Raw genomic sequence first — 21,566 nt, 5'->3', positions numbered from 1 at the left:
CTTCCCATTTTGTTCATTTCCCACCCATTCCTCAGTTCCAAATCTGCCCCCTGCTCCATCCTGCCATGGAATTGTCCCTTGCTAAGGTCAGACGTGATATTGATGTTGCTAAAACCAATGCCAACATGTCAATACTCCTCTGACTGGACTTTGCAGCAGCATCCAGCAGCTGTCTGCCACTCCCTTCTACTACAATAGGTCTTTCCTGGGCCTCTATAATACACCCCTGCTGGTTTTCTTTCTCCCACTAGGGCCACTCCTCCTTTACAGGATCATTGTCCTTGATCTCAACATCACTGCTGGAGCTAAGTCTCAGTTCTAAGCCCCTTTTCTCCTCACTCTGACTCCGTGAGTCACCACCAGCTGGGACCTCTTCTCTGAGTGAATCCAGGTACCTCTCATGCATCTCCACTTGGATGTCTCAAAAGCAAAACAAAGTCTCAACGTCTAACCCTACACTCATGATGCATGTATTCACCCATTCCCTAACTATTAGTTGAATGTCTACTACGGCTACCCCAGACTTCCCTAAAGTCATGGCAGATTTGTGTATACGGCCATATGGAGCAGACCACTGTTATTTATACTTTATGTCTTTGATGGGGAATTAGGCATGAAAACCTACCGGGATCCCTGGGTAGCCCAGTGTCCCTGGGAGTCCTGGAAACCCCTGCTCACCCTAAAAGACATACAAAGTTTGTTATTATTCTTAGTTGTTCTAGAAGAGCCTATTCAGATATTTTTCCTGTTTCTCGCTTCCAACCTTGCAATGGTAAATCTAGACAAAGTAACCCGAATTCCTTATGGCTACTGGGTCATGAGGCTGAAGACCAAAAAACCATTATCTTAATTAAAAACAGGATTAGAATACTGTTTCTCAAATTGTGCATAAATGGCAAAGTCTAATTGCGCCAAGAACTTTTTAATTGCTGTTTCCTTCAAACTTGAGTAATTAGTTCATTCATGGCCACCATTCTGGAGAAAAGGAGAGCTCAGTTCGAAAACAAAAGGAGGTGAGTGAACACTGAAAAGCTCAGTCATTCCTTCCCCAAAACTAATTCTGCACTCAAAGCTTTGGTTTCTGATTTATATACACAGCCTCAGATGAAAACAACCAGTTGAGCTCCAAGTTTTCTTTCTGTGGGAGAACTTTCCTTAAAAGACAATTAGAAAGCAAGGAATGCGAAGAAAGAAAATGGGAAGTTTCCTGCCTCCAAATTATGCTGTTGGTTCTGGCCTAAAGGAATGTTTCAAGGGAAGCCTGTCTGCCTTTCATTGCCATTTCACCTTGATTTAATCATTCAGCAAAGCATTTATTAATCATCTTCTGTGCGAAAAGTACTTACCTTAGAACCATTGCATCCTGGTACACCGACAAGTCCATAAGGCCCAGTATTGCCTGGGGTGCCCTGGAAGAAGAACAAGTCTCAATGAGGAGGGTCATCCCAAGAAAGAGCACTGAATCCAAGGGAAAAGATGTACTGATTTAAATAGCTCTTGAAATATAAATGATCGTTTAAATGGTTAAGTAGTAAATGTACATTGTGGTTTTACATATAATTTCAGTAGCAACAAACTAAACAGGCTGACTGATATGAAGACTTATCAAATGAGATGTGGATATTTCAAATAAAGCAAATGCCTTTTATCCATAAAATAAAAGAGTCCCTTAACATGCTGTTTTAAGCTGGGGAGAAAGGAAGGGAAAAAGAAGGGGAAAGTATGCACAGATGCAACTATTTTATTATTCTGTGCTATTAAATACAATCATTTCGTTCTACCCTGTCCTATGCTATTCTATCAGCTTGTAACATAGAGTTTCCTTCAGCACCTATGGGGGTCAGTTCCAGGACCCCTATGAGTACCAAAATCCACAGATACTCAAGTCTCTTATATAAAATGGTATAGTATTTGCACATAACCTATACGTATCCTCCTGTATGCTTAAAGTCATTTCTAGATTACTTATAATACCTAATATGATGTGAATTCTATGTAAATAGTTGTTATACTGTAATGGTTTTTAAGTTTGTACAATTTTTATTGTTATTTTTTAAAAATATTTTTGATCTACAGTTGGTTGGTTGAATCCATGGATGTGGAATCAATGGATATGGAGGGCCGGCTTACCATATAATTTACTAATTATCCTACCCTATCCTATCCTGTCCTGCTTGTATTTCAGGAAGTTCATTTTGACTCATATGTCACATAAATCCACACACTAATATAATATACCATCCTAAGGTGCTATTTTCTTCATGTAACAAATGCATCAGAACACATTTTCTTGCATGACTGTTTTAACATCTTTATTAAAATGAGCTTACTTTTAAATTCTCTAGCTACGGATTTTTCCCATTACTTACTGGAAGTCCAGGAGAACCGGAAAATCCTGGCAATCCAGTTATTCCCTGAAGACATAGAAAAAAGGAGGGGGTGGCAAAAAAAGACTTAAAAAATCTTCAATCTATAAACATAAATTTATTTACCATTGCAATAGTCTTTTTCCTCCACTATAACTGGAAATAGCTCGAAACGATTGGGAAAACAAATACTAAAGGTTTAACAAACTTTTGTAAATGTCACATTTATGTAGCTCTTAAAAAGATATCATTAAGATTATTTTTGGCTTTTTTGGATGGATTACTAAGGTACAATTTGCATGCAATGAAGTGCTCCAATCTTTTGAGAACCGCTTAACTGAACAGTTTAACGAATGTTGACCTACATGCAGTTTTATATACCATCATCTCATCAGACACAGAGCATCCTTATCACTCCAGAGGTTCCTTCATGGCCTTTCTTGGTCGGTTTAGCACTTGCCCCTAATGTGGTAACCACTCCTTTGACATCTACCATTACAGATTAGTTTTACCTGTTCTTGAACTTCATCTGTGGAACCATACACAGTGTACTCCTTTCTGACATTTGTATAACTCTTACGGTGAAATGCTGATCTTTTAACGATCAGGATGGACTGGTTGGACTACTAACCCTTACACCTTTGGAACCCGTGAGTCCTGGAAGTCCTGGAAAGCCCTAGATTCAAGTGAAAAAAGAAAAAGTAAACACTCTGAAAATTATTTGGCACTAAGAAACCCATACATCAAACCCAGTCTTAGTCACATGCCAAGCTATTTTGCCCTTCTGATTATTTCATTGTTAATAAGATTCAATTGCTTGCTTATTTCATTGCAGCTAAATTGTTTATCAGAAAAGACAAAAATTCATTCAAACCTTTGCTACTCAAAGTGGGGTTTGGGGCCTGCAGCATTAGCATTACCTGGAAGCTTATTAGAAATGTAGAATCTTAGATCTGCCTCACCTCCCAGGCTATTGACCGAGAATCTGCATGTTTAACATGATTCTTTAGTGATTTTTGTGCACATTAAAGTCTGTGTAAAAGTCCTAATTAGCCTCACAGCTGCTGAGGTCTGATAAAAATGAATGACATAACTACAATTGTGGATGAGAATGGCAGCCAGCATTTCAGTGCACAAGAAACACTCTATTAACAAAATGTGCCTGACATGTACAAGGAAATATATAGCCAAGTAAGGACTGCCTGAACCAGAGATAAACTTGCTTTGGGCATGTAATGCATTCAGTTTCAACGTCCTATTTCTTGGAGAATAACCTTAAATGGTGACTGTTTCAGCTAGGCCACGTGGTGTGAAAGTTTCATTGTCCAAAAGCCATTTTCATCATTCCAGAGAGTTTCAGTATGTTTTGATTTTTAATTTTATTGTTATTATTTGAGAAAAGGGTTGTTACAGAATCCTCTGAGATTGCACTGTCAAGGCCAAAGTCAGTCTCTCCCATCTATGGTGGAATTCCGGGGTGCATGGCTGTGTTCAAGGCCATTCCCCTTCCCTACAGAATTCTATTCATGTGACGCTGAGAGCAGAAGGTTTTACTTTCTCATTGTAAACTTTTTTCATGCAGAAAACATTTAAAATTAAGATAGAAATCTTGTAAATCTAAAACATCTTTTTGGTCAGGTTTTAGTATTCTCTAACTGTCTGCCTTTGATTGTATTATCTTTTGTAGCTATTCATATGTATCTGTAAGCCTTACATGCTTTAAAATATGAATCTATGACAACATGGTACTCAGGTTTTCTGGATTAATCTTCTGCAATGCCTGCACTCACGTAACCCATACTAAGTGCCATGTGTTTATGACTATTTTAATGAATTTCAGCATCTCTAAAGAAATGCCGAAGCGAATGAAACAGAGTAGGCTATAGATAACAATTTTTTTTAAAAAAGGAATTGGCATTAGGCTGATCTAAGTCCAGGGTTGAAGTGGCAAACTTGTTCTACCAATAGAAATGGAAGAAAACCTGGGTCCATGCCTTAGAGGAAGTCAGTGTTCAGTTTCTGCCCAGAATCTGAATGACTTTTTCAAAATTAGGATCAGAAGAAGGAGAAATGGACAAAAAGAACACATACATGAATATGGTAGACAGGGAAATGGCAGGAAAACAGCAAGATTTTGCATTTTACTTGTAAGCTGTGGGTGTGGTTTCAAGAGTTTGATTCTGGCATCATGTATGTGACATAAGAAATGCATATTTGTTCTGTGCCTTTGGTTCCTGACACAGAGCTCCTAAAACCCTTATAATATTCTGAGTGACAGGGGAGTAACGAACATCTTTTGTTCTAATATTTGGTGTTTGACCTCACTTGGAATATGCTGGATGATAGAAGTGTCTTTTGTTCTAAGGAGGCAACTCTTGGTGGGCTCCCAGATGGGGGCTGGTCATCAGAAAGACCAAGCCATGATTAGAAGCTTGAAACTTTCAGCTCCAGCTGCACCCTTCAGTGAGGGAAGCGGAGCTGGAGATTGAGTTTATAATTGATCCTGCCCACATGATGATACCTCCATAAGAATCCCTGAAGCATGGTGTTCAGAGAGCTTCTGGGTTGGTGAACATTCACGTTCCAGGGCGGTAATGCACCTTAAGTCCATGGCGACAGAAGCTCCTGCACTTGGGACCCTTCTGGACCTTCTCCTGTGTATCTCTTCATCTCTCGTTCATATCCCTTATAATAAACTGGTAAATGTTCCCACGAGTTCTGTGAGGCTCTTTAGCAAATTATCAAAGTGGAGGAGGAGGTCATGGGAACCCCTGATTTATTTGTAGCCAAGTTGGACAGAATTATGGGTAACTGAGGACCCACTACTTATGACTAGTCCTGAAGTGGGGACAGTCTTATGGGACTGAGCCCTTACCCTATGAGGTCTGCACTAACCCCAGGTATTTAATGTCATAACTGAGCTGTTGGGTACCCAGTTGGCATCCAGAGAGTTGGAGAATTGTTTGGTTTGAGGAAAATCCCACACACAATGAGTTTCAAACCAGGTTTGAACTCTGATTTTGCTTCCTGTGAGCTGCGTGACCCAGGAAAAATTACTCAAGTGCTCTGTGTCCGTTTTCTCATCCATGTAGTGGAGGTAATGACGGGAACTACGTTATAAATCACCACAGTCATGATTTGTGGGATTGATGTGAGAAGTAAATGAGATCCAGGGAGAAATAGATGGCCCAATGACTGGCACAGAGTACATATGCAGTAGGTTGGCTTTGGCTTTGATTATCATTTAGATATTCTGTACATGATTCTAGTACATATATATGTTTTTTTTTTTTTTTTTGACAGGGTCTCGCTCTGTTACCCAGGCTGGAGTGCAGTAGCATGATCATGGCTCACTGCAGCCTCTGCCTCCGGGGCTCAAGCAATCCTCCCACCTCAGCCTCCTGAGTAGCTGAGACCACAGACATATGCCACCACGCCTGGCTAATTTTTGTATTTTTGGTAGAAACTAGGTCTCCTTATGTTGCCCAGGTTGACCTCAAACTCCTGGGCTCAAGTGATCCTCCTGCCTCAGCCTCCCAGAGCAATGGGATTATAGGCATGAGCCACTGTGTCTGGCCTCTAATACATATTCTAATATATTATGAAATTTGTAAAAGACCTTGTATAGATCAATTATAATTATTTTTCATAGCTCATTAGTTGCTTTATAGCTTGCTGGAGGTCAGTAGTAAGGGGATTGAATGTGTGGGTGCGTGAGAAGCCAGGCTTAAGTCTAGCTAATGTCCACAGCAGGAAAGAATACTCAGCAAATCCAGTGGTTATTCAGTTATTTAGTAAATCCTCAGTATTTATTTAAACAAAGCCCTTTGCTGTATCACAGACTTTAGGATAAGAATGTGTGATGAGTGTGAAGGGTCGTAGACTCTGGATGTTTAAGGGACCAGAAGGAAAAGAGAAACCCATGAAGGAAGGGAAAGATAGAGAGACAGCAGAAATACAGAAACAAAGACAGACAAGTGTTCAAGGAGGGGAGAGCGATCCACATAATTTGAAACTAAGCAGAGGGGTTCAGGTCAGATTAAGACACAAAATTATGTATTGGCATTGGCCACTTGAAGGTCATTGGTGATCTTTGCTGGAGTGTTTTCAGAGGACAGGTGGTAGAAGGCAAATTATTGCTAAGGATTGAATAGTAGATGAACTACAGGCAGCATGTTTGACTATTCTTTTAAGAAGTTTGACAGAGAAAGGAAAGTCAGGGAGAAGATGGCAATCCTTTGGTCACAAGACCTAAAAGATGGAGAGGAAGTTTTGTATTATCATGGGAAAATATTTGCATGTTTAAGAACTGAAAGAGAAAAGCCAATAACAAAAGAAAAGCTGGAATGTCCGGAGAGAGGGGAGGCACCTCGTGGAACAAGGAATCCCAAGGATGAGGCACAGGTGGTTGGACAGGTCTTGAATAGAAGCGAAAAGAGCTCTGATTTTTCATTGTAGGAGGAATAGAGGTAGGAACAGATGCAGATGCAGACACTGTAGGTTAGGGAGAGAGATGAATTGGAGCCACAGACTTGAAGCTAATGATGATCATTTGCAATAGTCTTGGAACAGGTTGTGGTTCTATGTGGCCCGCTAATACTGGGGACCAGGAGTTCACCATGCACCTAGCAGTTGGCTAAGATGTGGAATTCTCTCCAGGTTTGCAACAGCCCAGGAGGTAGGCAGGAAGAGGGTTAGGTGGGTTGGGGATTTTCCAAGCTTGCAGGATGACATACCTTGGGTCCCTGTGGTCCAGGTAAGCCTTCAGGACCTGTGAATCCTTTCTGGCCAGGAGAACCGGGGGGTCCAGGAAAGCCTTTCTCCCCCTGTTAAAACCAAAACGAGGTGAGAAACACACAGAACAGCAACTACCCAACAATAAACACACCAATAACCATTATGTTCTCTTGTTTATGACTTCATGATGACTCTTTGCATATGTTTTCCTTGGATTAAAAAAAATCATAATTAGCACTCAGGAGTGACTACATAGGTAACCGGAAAGCTACCAGTCGTTAGTATTTGTCTACAGGCTTGAAAGTGGTGGCTCTTGGTCTTGTAGAAACTTGACTTTCCCCCAAATGGTAGGGCTATGTAGAGCAGAGCTTAAGGGAGACGGAATAAAAAATGAAAGGGAAAGCCCAGGTAGAAGCATCAAGGTTAGTGGAGTGTTTGTTGTGGGATGGAGAGACAGTGAGGGTCAGGTGCAAGAAGGTGTCTGGGGAGTGTGCATAATTACTACATAGCTTGAAAGAACGCCACCAGGCAGGTTATGAGTCTCAGCCCTTTCTTTAACACAGGAGTTAGTAATTTAATCTGCTATTTGTGTAGGAGATGCAGGAGAGGTAGCAAGGTGGCATAACCAAAAAGGTGTGAGCTCAGTAATATTTTAGAAGGAGTCGGATAATATTAGGGGAAAGTACCTAGTAAAAGTGAGTGAAAGTACTTTAAGCCCAAGGCTTGACATGGTTCTACCAACAAATAATTTTCCCATGGATGAGTATCTTGGAATTACGTTTGTCCCTCAGTGTCGGTGGGGGATTGGTTCCAGGACCATCCCCCCAACACAAAAACCTGTGGATTCTTAAGTCCCTTATACAAAATGGCATAGTATTTGCATATAACCTAGAACATCCTTCCATATACTTTAAATCTCTAGGTGACTTATAATACCTAATACAATGCAAATGCTTTGCAAATAGTTGTTATAGTGCATTTTTTATTTGTATTATCTTTTATTGTTGTATTGTTATTTTTTATTATATCCCCCCAAGTATTTTCAGTATGCCATTGGTTGATTCTGAGGATTCAGAAACCGTGGATAAGGAGGGCCGACTCTACTCTTCAACAGTAAAGGCCACCGCCTGATTTGGTTAATTGGGTCAATTTAGTTACACAATTGGCAAATTAAAATAAAAAAGAACAAGTCAGCTATTTTACATTGTGTGTGTGCACACACACTCAATAAGAAGAGAAATAAAAGAATGTGCTAGACTCCTCTCGCTACTCAGTTACTTTCATACACCCTAGAATAGCATCTTGCAATAGTAGAAACTCAATAAATGCTTCTTGAATGCAAGGAGAATCACAGATAAAGTGCTTCTCAGTGGGAACCTGAATTTTAATACATTCACAGATTCAAGAAAAAAACCTAAGTCCAACTACATGTGAATTATGAAATAATTTAAAATATTATTATTATAATTAGCATACACATTATATAGAAATTAGTTTAGATAAAGAGCTTAAATATGTTCTTAAAATATTTTAAAATAGTCATCCTTCAATATTGTTAAACAATTAATTAGTGTCTCTGAGGAAAGGGTTTGGTAAACAAAGAAAAAAACTTTAGTTCTGCCTCTATCTTAATTATCACAAATTGCAAGTTAATGGAGCGAATTAATGAGATTTCACGGCATTCCTTTTTTTCTTGAATTCTGCAATGGAGCTACTTCCCTCTGCTAAGTTTTGCCTCAACCAGTGTGCTGCTGTGGGATTTCTCCACCAGGGGGCGAACTTGAACCAATGCTGCAGGACAAAAATCTGTCAATTTCAATGTTTATTTTCTGTCAAAGTGAATGAATCAAATCGTTTTCAGTTCTCTTATGTCAGCAACATTGTAAATAGTGTATACATATGGAGGCTTGTCATAAACTTTCTTTTTCTTTTTCTTATTTGCTACTTATTCTTTAGAGACCAAGAGAGTTGTAATTTAATTGCCATTGTATATACAAGGTATCTGAAGCTTCCTAGATGACTTTTTTTTTCTTTTTTTTTTAGGTTAATGTTTATATACAATTACTTTAACATTGGATTTGGGAAATGGAACAACATGCTGTTGATCTTTCTGCTACTGATGAAAGAAGAAGGTGAGTTTTTACCTGCTAGAGCTTTACAGTGTAAACAAGCAGTATTAGGTTTTGTTTTTACCTTCTCCCCTTTGGCCCCATCACAGAAGCACTGGCCTTTGTCTTTACAGACACAGCCCTAGGAAGAGGGAAAGAGAAAGGGTTTTGTTTAGAAACAGGTGAATAAATCCCAACGGGCAGGGTAAAAGCAAATGCATTTCTCTGTTCTTCGAGTATTGGACACTATCCGTTAGGAGCCAGGTGACCTTGTAGCAATATATCAATAGAAATACATCAATATATGAATAGCAATAAAGCAGAAAACTGAGACATGTTGCGTAAGGGAGAAATGTCGGATAAGAATACATCATTTGTATTGTACTTGGGAATTTTAAGTGTTAAAGTAATGGCCGTTTTTGCCATTACTTTTAATTACCTTTGTACCAACCTAATAACTTATATATGGAAACAACAATGCTATCCTTTTTTTCAGGATAATATCTAATTGAATCATAAGAAATTGCTGCTGTCATAGTTAAAAAGTGGTCAAATACTGGCAAATTCTTAGGTTCTACATAATGTTCATATATGTATATGTGTATATACGTATAATGTATACATGTATATGTACCTCTTATGTAGAACACAATGTATTTGGTTAGTGCCATTACTTGGACGATTTTTTGCCATTACTTTCAATGGCAAAAGCCACAATAACTTTTGCACCAACCTTACATATATTTGTATAGATTAATATGCAATATATTCCATAGGTGATATTAAGGTTTGATTTAAATAATGTTTAAGACTGAGAAGAGGATCAATACCCATTATGCATCTTTAAGGAGAATAAACTAACTAATTAATGCTAGTATCAGAATGTTCTTTCTTTTTTTTTATTCTCAAATATTTTGAACAACAGAATGTTCTTTCTTATAAAACCAAAACCAAAACAAAAAATTCAGCTGTGAGTTAGACATACCTTATCCTACCTAACTAGTCACTGTGACACACTTACCCCCCAGCCCTCACACCTATGCACATTCCAGCTCCAATGGACATCAAATTTTTAAAAATTTTCTCTGCCAGCAGAGGAACAAATAAAGAAATAGTTTCAAATAATAGACTTAAAATATGTTTTGGCTGGGCACAGTGGCTCATGACTATAATCCCAGCACTTTGGGAGGCCGAGGCAGGCAGGTCACTTGAGGTCAGGAGTTTGAGACCAACCTGGCCAACCTGATGAAACCCCGTCTCAACTAAAAAATATAAAAATCAGCCGGGTGTGGTGGTGGGCTGCTGTAATTCCAGCTACTCCAGAGGCTGATGCAGGAGAATGTCTTGAACCCGGGAGGCGGAGGTTGCAGTGAGCTGAGATCATGCCACTGCACTCCAGCCAGGGTGAAAGAGTGAGACTCTATCTCAAAAAAAAAAAAAAAAAAAAAAGTGTTTTGATATATATGCTACATATTGTATGGTTAAACATTAATTCTTTGCTTTATTATTTTTTCTTCAGGTTAATATTAACTGAAAATTAATTTGCTTTCTCCAGAAAATATGTTGATAGCAGAGGCCAGGCACATCTAGGAGATATACTGGATGGTTAGTAGGAAAAATAAAAAAAGAAATGCTAGATATTCCTAAGGTGGAGAATTCTACTTATGCAACAAAAACAAAAAAACCCACACAAACAAGAGTATCTTTAACTGAATATCTTTCCTTAGTCTTGGGCAGTAGGCCTTGCTGTCATTCCAGGAAGGGAGCGCACAGTAATTTTGAGACATTCATGATTTGTCACTCATCATGTTTATATACATTGTAATTTATAGGAATGGAAAGTAACTACTGGGTATCTACCCAGAGGAAAATAAGTCATTATACGAAAAATACACTTGCACACTCATATTTTTAACAGGACTATTCGCAATTGCAAAAATCTGGAACCAGCCCAGATGCCCATCAATCAATGAGTGGATAAAGACAATGTGGTATATATACCATAGAATACTACTCAGCCATAAAAAGGAATGAAATAGGCTGGGCACGGTGGCTCACGCCTGCAATCCCAGCACTTTGGGAGGCCAGGTGGGCGGATCACCTGAGGTCAGGAGTTCAAGACTAGCCTGGCCAACATGGCAAAACCTCGTCTCTACTAAAAATACAAAAATTAGCCAGGTGTGGTGGCAGCCATCTGTAATCTCAGCTATTCGGGAAGCTGAGGCAGGAAAATCACTTGAACCTGGAAGGCGGAGATTGCAGTGAGCCAAGATCGCGCCATTGCACTCAAGCCTGGGTGACAAGAGCAAAACTCCATTAAAAAAAAAAAAAAAAAGGAATGAAATAATGGCATTCGCGGCAACCTGGACGGAATTGGAGACCATTATTCTAAGTGAAGTAACTCAGGAATAGAAAACCAAACGTTGCATATTCTCACTTAGAAGTGGGAGCTAAGCTATGAGTACGCAAAGGCATAAGTGATACAATGGACTTTGGGGGAAGTGTAAAAGGGGTGAGGGATTAAAGACTACACACTGGGTACAGTGTACACTGTTTGGGTGATGGGTGCATCAAAATCTCAGAAATCACCACTGAAGAACTTATCCATGTAACCAAACACCACCTGTTCCCCAATAACCTATTGAAATAAATAAAGAGAAAGTAACCGACTGAGAAGGAAATTCTATAGTCTCCTCAAAGTTGCATATTTCGTATTTCTAGAAGACTAACTCATTGCAATTTTCTTCCCAGATATTTGGGATCGTGAAGTTGTGTCTTGACTTTATGAGTTTAATCTTGTCTTTCTGGGTTTTTAAATTCTAATGCTCATTTCAATCACATCTTTTAAGTATATTCTACTAAAACTCAAAGTGTGGATTCCCAGACAGCAGCATCTCCTGGAGACTTGTCAGAAATGCAAGTCCTCAGAAATGCAAGTCCCCAGTGCCCCCTCCCACACCCGAGCATGCTACTCCCTCACAGCATCTGGAAGAGGCAGCAGGGCCTCCGAAAGGAAAGCCTGAGTCCTATACCCAAGGGTACAAGATACTGGGTAAGGAAGCTCAACCTGGGCATGGACCTTGGGCTCAAGTGTGCATGGATGAAGCTGGCCACTGTTTTCAAATGGGCAATGATCACCTCTGATTCTTCTGCCTCCCAGATGCCACACAACACCTGGATTCTGAGCCTCTAGGGCTAGAGGGAAGAAGAGCAGATTGGCAGTTCTCTAATCTGTGAGAAGGTGTGGGGGCCTTGAGACAGGCTTAATTTTATTTCTTGGAGTAAGAGTCATGTTCACCATATGCTACTGGAAATCTTTTGGTCTTAGCTTAAGCAAGTGTTTGTTGATCTTCTCCAGACTAGACTGGCCCCCTTTGCCAATACACTCCCATTGAGCCTCTGCAGTTAGATATTCAATGCCTATTTTTTCTGATGACTGTTTGTCCCAGGAGAGAAGGAATTGTGCAGTCATATTCACACTGGTATCTTTGGCATATAAGACGTCCTAAACAAGTGTTTATGGATTGACTGGATGAATCAATGGATGGACAGCTGGTTTATTTGCATCCAATTTGAAGGCATATGAATTGCATGGCTATTTGATGGGGTGCCATGATGCAGATATTTTCTGTATGTATGAATTATGAATAACTATGATCAAAATGGCAAAAAATGGAACCAGAGGCTTTGGCTATTTTAACACATGTTAAAATTAACACAAGGCTAATTATTTGTTAGTTGCTTGGATTAAAAGAAATTCTTTTGGAAAAAGTTTAAACCCAACCCTCAGAAAAGCTGACAAACAGTACCGGAAACACTGATATCTCCTCCCACCTAAGTTCACCAACTGTTAAATTGTCCCACCTACTCCATCTCTCTGTCTGTCTCTCCTTCTCTCTTTCTCTCTCTCCACACACACATACACCACTTTCCCCCCAAATCATTCAAAAGTAGACTGCACACAACATGACACTGTACCCCAAATACTTCTGTATGCCTCTCCCCCATCCAATTACAACCCTTATCCCCAAAACTAAGAAATCAATGTTGATACAGTAACTTCAGGATACCAGTTTTTAAATTAGATCTTCAGCCTTATACAAGGTCCTCAATGACCATAGAAAATGGAAAACTGCTTGATTTTTAGCAAATCCATCATTTTGTGCCAGAGATTTTGTCAGTGCTCTCACCCGCAATCAGCACCTGAGGCTTGATGTCAACAAGTGGCTCTCACAGTGGCAAGAATCCGTAGGACCCACCCGGGTGCTTAGCAGTCAGGTGTGAGGCTCTGATGTGAGTGTGCTGTTCCCATGAGTCCTCCCTGCCTGGTGTCTGCCTTCCCGTCACCACCTGCCACCATGAGGTGCCTCCTTTGTTGTCATCAAAATCACAGTTCTTGATTTTTTCTTTTTGATATTGTCCCTTAGTTTGGGTCTTGAACTTTTAGTGGTAAAATACTTCGTTTTTGTTGTATTTGGTTAGTTTGCACATTAAGGTAGAATTTCTATTTGATAGTTGAGTACCAGCTTATTAGCTAATTGAAAAAGTTGAAGAGTCGAAAACAAACAAACAGAAACATGAACACTAGTTAACTTAAAATATATAAATGCTCATGAATTCTGTAATCTAGTGAGATAGGGTCCAGGTTGTTCCTTTGGGAATGGGTCTGCTGTTTAGAGTTCAGTGGCATCATTCCTGCTAAATCACACCCACAGTGCACCATCAACAAATTCCAGTTTTAGAATTTTTTTTTTTCTTTTTTTTTTTTTTTTTTTTTTTAACAGGCCAATTGCTTGTAAGGGCCAGGCATGGTGGCTCACTCCTGTAATCCCAGCACTTTGGGAGGCAGTGGCTGGTGGATCACTGGAGGTCAGGAGTTTGAGACCAGCCTGGCCAACAACGTGAAACCCTGTCTCTACTAAAAATACAAAAATTAGCAGGGTTTGGTGGTGCATGCCTGTAACCTCAGCTACTCAGGAGGCTGAGGCATGAGAATTGCTTGAACCCAGGAGGCTGAGGTTGTAGTTAGCTGAGATTGTGCCACTGCACTCCAGCCTGGGTGACAGAGCTAGACTCTGTCTCAAAAAAATAAAAAGTAAACAAATAAAATAAAAAATATAAAAGATGCTTGTGGAACAATCTGACTATAGAGTCCTTCTGGATATTAATCCATATTTTTCTCTAACTCTTTAAGTGCTAGCTCAGCCACATGTAATTGAATAGTTTTTCTCTTAATTTCATTTTATCAAATCTTTCAACCTTATTTTTACATAAACAAATGTCTTTTTATGCATTCATATTTAATCACTTAGTTATTTAATATTTAATTAAATTACTTCGTTAAAATAGTAATTTCAACCATCAGGAATTAGAGTGAAATAGCTAATTTAAAACCATCTGGTCAAAAAATGGGCAAAAGATTTGAATAGACATTTCTCAAAACAAGACATACAGATAGCAAACAGGCATATGAAAAGGTGCTCAACGTCACTGATCATCATAGAAATGCAAATGAAAACTACACCGAGATATCATCTCGCCACAGTTAAAATGGCTTATATCCAAATGACAGTCAATAACAAATGCTGGAAAGGAAGCAGAGAAAAGGGAACCCTTGTACACTGTTTGTGGGAATGTAAATTAGTACAACCACCATGGAGAACAGTGTGGAGGTTCCTCATAAAACTAAAAATTGCACTACCATATGATCCAGCAATCCCACTATTGGGTATCTATTCAAAAGAGAGGAAATCAGTGTATCGAAGAGATATCTGCACTCCCATGTTTGTTGTAGCACTGTTTACAATAGCTAAGGTTTGGTAAAAGGTGAAAGATTTTTGCAATCTGAAGAGAAAACAGAGTATACTATAGCTAAGATTTGGAAGCAATCTATGTGTCCATCAACAGACGAATGGATAAAGGAAATGTGGTACATATACACAATGGAGTACTATACAGCCACAAAAAAGAAGATCAAGTCATTTGCAACAACATGGATGGAACTGGAGATCACTATGTTAAATGAAATAAACCAGGAACAGAAAGACAAACATTGTATATTCTCACTTATGTGTGAGATCTAAAAATCAAATCAACTGAACTCATGGACATAAAGACTAGAAGAATGGTTACCAGAGGCTTAGAGGGGTAGTGAAGGGTTGGATGGGAGGTGGAATGATTAATGGGTACAAAAAAAAAATAGAATGAATAAGACTATTTAGTAGCACAGTAGGGTGATTATAGTCAATAATAACTTAATTGTGTATTTTAAAATAAAGAATGCAGCCAGGCACAAGGGTTCATGCCTGTAATCTCAGCACATTGGGAGGCCAAGGCAGGTGGATCGCTTGAGATCAGAAGTTCGAGACCAGCCTGGGCAACATGGAGAAACCCCATCTCTACAAAGAAACAAAAACAAAAACAAAATTTAGCTGGACATGGTGGTGCACACCTGTAGTCTCAGCTACTCAGAGGGCTGAGATGGGAGGATTGCTTGAACCCAGGAGGCAGAGATTGTAGTGAGCCAAGATCATGCCATTGCACTCCAGCCTGGGCAACAGAGTGAGACCCTGTCTCAGAAAAAAAAAGTAATTGGATTCTTTGTAACTAAAGGGATAAATGCTTGAGGGGATGGATACCCCATTCTTATGATGTGCTTATTTCACATTGCATGCCTGTATTGAAACATCTCATGTACCCCATAAATAGATATACCTACTATGTGGCCACAAAAAATGTTTAAATAATATAAAAAATAAAAGAAAACTGATTGGTGTAGCAGACATGTGCTGGTATACTAGGGGGACACCTCCAGCTCTGAGCTGCTATTGCACAGAGGTATGGAGAATTCTGGTCCATCCAGCAGTCAGATAAATGAAGAGCCATTGTGAAAGGCTTGACTGTACTCTCTTGTTGACTGTACATATCTCAGATGATATGGCAGACATGTACCAGTTATACATGTCTGCCATATCATCTACTTGCCTGTGGTCTGCCCTGCAGATGAGGCTCCAGAGCCAGGTCTAGAGCTGTGTTTCTATGCCTGAGTTAGTGGAACTGCTCCAAAATAATTCCAGCTTTAATTCTCAGTTAAATTGGCAAGGCGTGGCTTGCCCGTGCAGCTGCATAATTAAGCTGACTAGGACTTCAGAGCACATGACAATGTTGCTGACATGTAGATGCTGCACCTGATTGTGTGAACTCAAAATTATAGTTAGGGCTGCTCTCTGGCTGCTGTTCAGCTGCTGCTGTAGAAACAAGCCCTGCCTGTATGATATTGCAGAGACCCCAGCACAGGGGCACTTGAATACTTTTGGATGGTGATGACAGTAGCTCAAGACTCAAGATATTAATTTCTCTCACTAATGCTGTTTTTTCTTAAATACATTTTCAATTAGCAAATGTTTCAATAATTCAAAAATTCAAAGGGATTATTAATTAAAAAGATACAGAGTCCATATTTTTATTCTTACTGATTTTAATCCATCTACATTGTTGGACCTGTTTTTTTGAGACACTATGGTTACTTTAATAGTAATAACCCATTCATTACTATTCAACTGTTAAATCACTTAAAAAACCAGGATGGCCAAAGGCTAACTATTAAGGAAGCATAACTAATGGATATTTCTTAAGCAACATTTTTATGATTTTTCTCCTTTCAACAATAAATTACCCCATAGTTTCCTCATATCTTAATGGAATACAAAATCATTTGTCATGAACAGAAAGCTCTTAATAATAATATTATGACTTTTAAACCCCCTCCCACCATCAGGAAATGACCTGAGATTACATGGTGTTTTAGCACTTTTGAATATTAAGTAGTTAAACTTGTGGAAATCATTCTTTTTCACAGTTGCATTTATGTTTTACGGCCTTACTTAAAATGCAAAATAAACTTTCATTGTAGAGAATCCAAAAAGGTTTGGAATTCCAGAAATCATAGGCCATGTATGTATGGACCTACTGAATATATACGGACCCATCTATGTAGAGTCTACTCCCAGCATTGTAGCTACAAACTGGAGCTTTGGGAAATTTCTTTCTTTTTTTTTTTTTTTGACGGAGTCTCGCTCTGTTGCCCAGGCTGGAATGCAGTGGCGCGGTCTCGGCTCACTGCAAGCTCCACCTCCCGAGTTCACGCCATTCTCCTGCCTCAGTCTCCCGAGTAGCTGGGACTACAGGCGCCCGCCACCACGCCCGGCTAATTTTTTGTATTTTTTTTAGTAGAGACGGGGTGTCACCGTGTTAGCCAGGATGGTCTCGATCTCCTGACCTCGTGATCCACCCACCTCGGCCTCCCACAGTGCTGGGATTACAGGCGTGAGCCACCGCGCCTGGCCAGGAAATTTCTTAATCTTTCCAAGTTCCCCCATCTGTCAAGGGAGATATTAGGATGTACCTTGCCGTGTTTTTCTAAGGAGTTGAGATGCTGTCACTAGCATGCCTGGTACCCTGCACTCCATAAGGACTCAGTCATTGGGGCCTCCCCTCTCTCTTTTTTGGCTACAAGATCCCAAGCCAAAGGACATCCACAACTATTGTTTGATCCTTTCTTCCATCAGTCTGCACTAGCCACCTTCCTCCTTGACATTTCCTCTTGAAGTCCCTTGTCCAGTGCCAAAGAACTAGTGTTGAATCTAAGAGCAAGGGTGAGAGACTGCTGTTATCTATCTCTAACAAACAACAAATGAATTAACTCGTATTTGTTAATAGTATTATTACAGTACACTGACTATATTGGTTGATTCACCAAATATCATTTGCCTAAGAGCACAGACACATTACAATGTTTTATTTAACAAAATATTGATTAGAGACCCCAATGGTACTTGATGCTCATCCAAGAAAGGTGCCAGATCAAATATATTACACAAAGGCAGCAAGCCTTCCAGGAGTGCAGATGAATTGGGTCTCACACTCTTCTCTTGATCTCAATTCTCGCAGTGCCCGTGTGCCACCCATGTCTCACCTGCACATCGCTTTCTCTTATGAGGCAACGTGGTACAGGGTGAAGGGCACCAGTTCCAGAGACAGACTTCCTGGGTCTAAATCCCAGCTCTGCCACCTCACCTCTGTGAGTCTAGGCAGTCTCAGGTGACTCGGTTTCCACATCTGTGAAATGGGGTCAGATTGGTTAGCACAGGTAAGCCCTTAGAAGAGTTCATAGGATACACTGAGGGCTGTAAACTGTAGGCTGTTACTAACTCATTGACTTGATAAGGATCGTTAGGTGCTCCTGAGTTGAGGGTTTATCACTTTCCCTAAACTGCAGGTGGGAACTGTGTCTCACAATTCTTTATATCTCCCTAGCACTGTAAACAATTATCTTTTTACCCTTAAAACTCATGAAGGATCTCATTAAACACATCCATTTTTATTGTTTATTAAAAGGACCAGGAAATATGCACATGCATTCTTATTAATAGACCAGAACATAATTTCCAAATAATCTTGACTATTTCTCTCTCTACTGTCAACAGCCAGCATGCTCGTTCCTGTGCATGCTGGTGAAACACACGTGGCCTGCCCTGCCTTTCTCCAATCTCTTTCCCGCAGCCCAGCTCAGCCCAGCCTGGTTTAATAGCAGGGAGAGTTGGCACTGTTCACAGCTGGTTAACACCCTACTGAGCAGGTCTGTTGATTTTGCATTATGATTACTGACCCTGCCAGTCCCTCTGCCCAGCCAATAGCCTGAGGGGAAAGTTTTTGTGTGTGAAAAGAAGAGCTGACCAAGTATAGCCAAACCGTGCCAGACAGACACCACGAGGTATCCTCTGCAGGGCCGCCTCTGTCCGTGTCTGCCTTAAGCAACCAACCATGTGCCCTGGCAGCATGCCCTCCAGTGAAGGAGGATGACACCCATGGACTGCTTTGTGGGATGCCCCCGCCTGCCCCGCCCTGAAGCTGCTGTCACCACCCTTGGACATCACAGAAATCTCACTGCAGCTGCCACTTCTTATCCCTCAACTCCTGTCCAGAGACACATCACTCGTCTAGACATCTAAGCCAGCCACCCGTTTTTGATTTTCTGGATGACAGCAAGCATACAGATTACTAACTCTGACAAAGAAGGTACAATGAGAGCTCTCTGGTACATTTGAGAATAAACAATATGGTAAGAAAATTTTGCCCATCTTATGCAATGCAGAGAATGGTAGGTATACCTATAATCATGAACTCCAGGTTCCTTTTTTCTTTCTTTTCTTTTTCCCCCCTAAAAGGTTTTGAATGCAGAAAGACTGAGAAACCTTCGCTATTCATGTGAGAAAAATAGGCTCCACAGGATCCCTTGATCAGGATAGTAGTGATCAGCACTGTAATGATCTGACTGTATGTTTTGAGCACTTTCAGTGCTGGCTGTCTTGTATTATCTCATTATATCTTACAACAATTCTGTAAGGGAGATACTATTATAAGCTCCATCTGATAGATGAGAAAACTAGGATTTTGAGAGGCTGAGGATAGTAAGGAACACTGGGAGTGAGGATCTGAATTCAGGTGAGACAGTCTGACCCAGGGTCGGTCATATTCTCAGGTGCAGTGTTGCATTTCTTCTTCTTCTTTTTTTTTTTTTTTTTTTTGAGATGGAGTCTCGCTCTGTCGCCCAGGCTGGAGTGCAGTGATGCAATATTGGCTGACTGCAACCTCCGCCTCCCAGGTTCAAATGATTCTCCAGTAGAGATGGGGTTTCATCATGTTGGCCAGGCTGGTCTCGAACTCCTGAGCTCAAGTGATCCACCCACCTCGGCCTCCCAAAGTGCTGGGATTACAGGCGTGAGCCACCGTGCCCGGCCTGTATTTCATTATTGATGGGCTCTGCTGGCCACAAGGCACTGGGGGAAGAGGGTTATGTTTCTCCCCCTCTCACCCTATCACGGTGCCCCTCATGATGGGATGTAAAATCCCAGTGATAAACATAACTTGGTAGCTCATGAAATTAGCTGTATAATGCAGGAGTTGGCAGACAGCAGCTTGCAGGCCAAATCTAGCCGTCTGCCTGTTTCCATCTGGCCTATGAGCTAAGACTGGTTTTTATATTTTTCATGGTTGAAACAAAATCAAGAGAGAAATAACATTTTGTAATGTGAAAATTACATAAACTTCAAATCTCAATGTCCGTAAGTTTGCATTTCATCAATACAAATTTTGTGGATATTTATTTTCTCTCTTGTTATATAGGTATCTGCATAGTAGCCTTCATTTTGCCTCTTGGCTTGCAAAGCCTAAAATATTTACTACGTGGCTCTTTATGGGAAAAGCTTGGTGATTCCTGGTGCAAATTATCTTCATTATATTTTTTCTATGGCAATATAAAAATTGCATTAAAAATTAAGATAGAGGCCAGGTGCGGTGGCTCATGCCTATAATCTCAGCACTTTGGGAGGCCGAGGCAGGTAGATCACCTGAGGTCAGGAGTTCAAGGCCAGCCTGGCCGACTGGGGGAAACCCCATCTCTACTAAAAATACAAAAATTAGTTTGGCATGTTGTTGAGTGCCTGTAATCCCAGCTACTTGGGTGGCTGTGGCAGGAGAATTCCTTGAACCTAGTAGGCGAAGGTTGCAGTAAGCAGAGATTGTACCACTGTACTCCAGCCTGGGCAACAGAGCAAGACTCCGTCTAAAAAAAAAAAAATTAAGGTAGAAATTTAAAGAAGAGATCAGCTGTGAGTTCCAGTGAGAGATGGTCTTCTACCTTGGAATGGCAGACTGGGACCTCCTCTTCTTTCTGTCCCCCCACCCCCATGTGCTTCCCCTTCTCCCACTGGGCTTGGGGGACACAGGGAATACAATTTGGGGACTGGAAGAGCCCAGCAGATCCTCTAGTCCAAAAGTTCTTCATGTTTTGAACTTCACAGGGCAATAAAATAAATGTGTCTTAAAAGGAAGACAAACAGAAGACTGTCTTAGTGATATTTTTCAATATAAGAGCAATGACCACCTCCAAACACAAACAAACCAACACAATCTCCCACCTCCCAAACCACAGCAGACCTCTCATCTACTGTCCTCATATTCCAGAGAAAAATTAAGATACCATAAAGCAAGTAAAATGCCCACAGAATAAAAGATGTTCCTGGCTGGGCATGGTGGCTCACGCCTGTAATCCCAGCACTTTGAGAAGCCAAAGTGGGTGGATTACTTGAAGTCAGGAGTTCAAGACCACCCTGGCCAACATGGTGAAACCCCGTCTCTACTAAAAATACAAAAGTTAGCCGGGCATGGTGGAGTGTGCTTATAGTCCTAGCTACTCGGGTGGCTAAGGCAAGAGAATTGCTTCAACCTGGGAGGTGGAGGTTGCAGCGAGCAGAGATTACACCACTGCACTCCAGTCTGGGAGACAGGGTGAGAT

At 40.5% G+C, this 21,566-nt stretch overlaps 1 protein-coding gene across 2 annotated transcripts in view; it reads right to left on the bottom strand.

Moving 5' to 3' along the window:
• Positions 1-21,566, bottom strand: part of COL4A3 (collagen type IV alpha 3 chain) — a 148,055-nt gene that overhangs the window by 67,413 nt on the left and 59,076 nt on the right. For both annotated transcript variants that reach the window (XM_024243122.3, XM_063713075.1), the window contains exons 2-7: positions 9,297-9,353; positions 7,103-7,192; positions 2,998-3,042; positions 2,370-2,414; positions 1,347-1,409; positions 626-679 (exon numbers count right to left, since the gene is read on the bottom strand). In XM_024243122.3, coding sequence (XP_024098890.2) covers positions 626-679; positions 1,347-1,409; positions 2,370-2,414; positions 2,998-3,042; positions 7,103-7,192; positions 9,297-9,353 — 354 coding nt within the window. The remainder of the gene's footprint in view (positions 1-625; positions 680-1,346; positions 1,410-2,369; positions 2,415-2,997; positions 3,043-7,102; positions 7,193-9,296; positions 9,354-21,566) is intronic.

This window comes from Pongo abelii, chromosome 11 (genome assembly GCF_028885655.2).
Source record: "Pongo abelii isolate AG06213 chromosome 11, NHGRI_mPonAbe1-v2.0_pri, whole genome shotgun sequence".
Classification (NCBI taxonomy): Eukaryota; Metazoa; Chordata; class Mammalia; order Primates; family Hominidae; genus Pongo; species Pongo abelii.
This window is presented reverse-complemented; position numbering and strand designations above follow the sequence as displayed.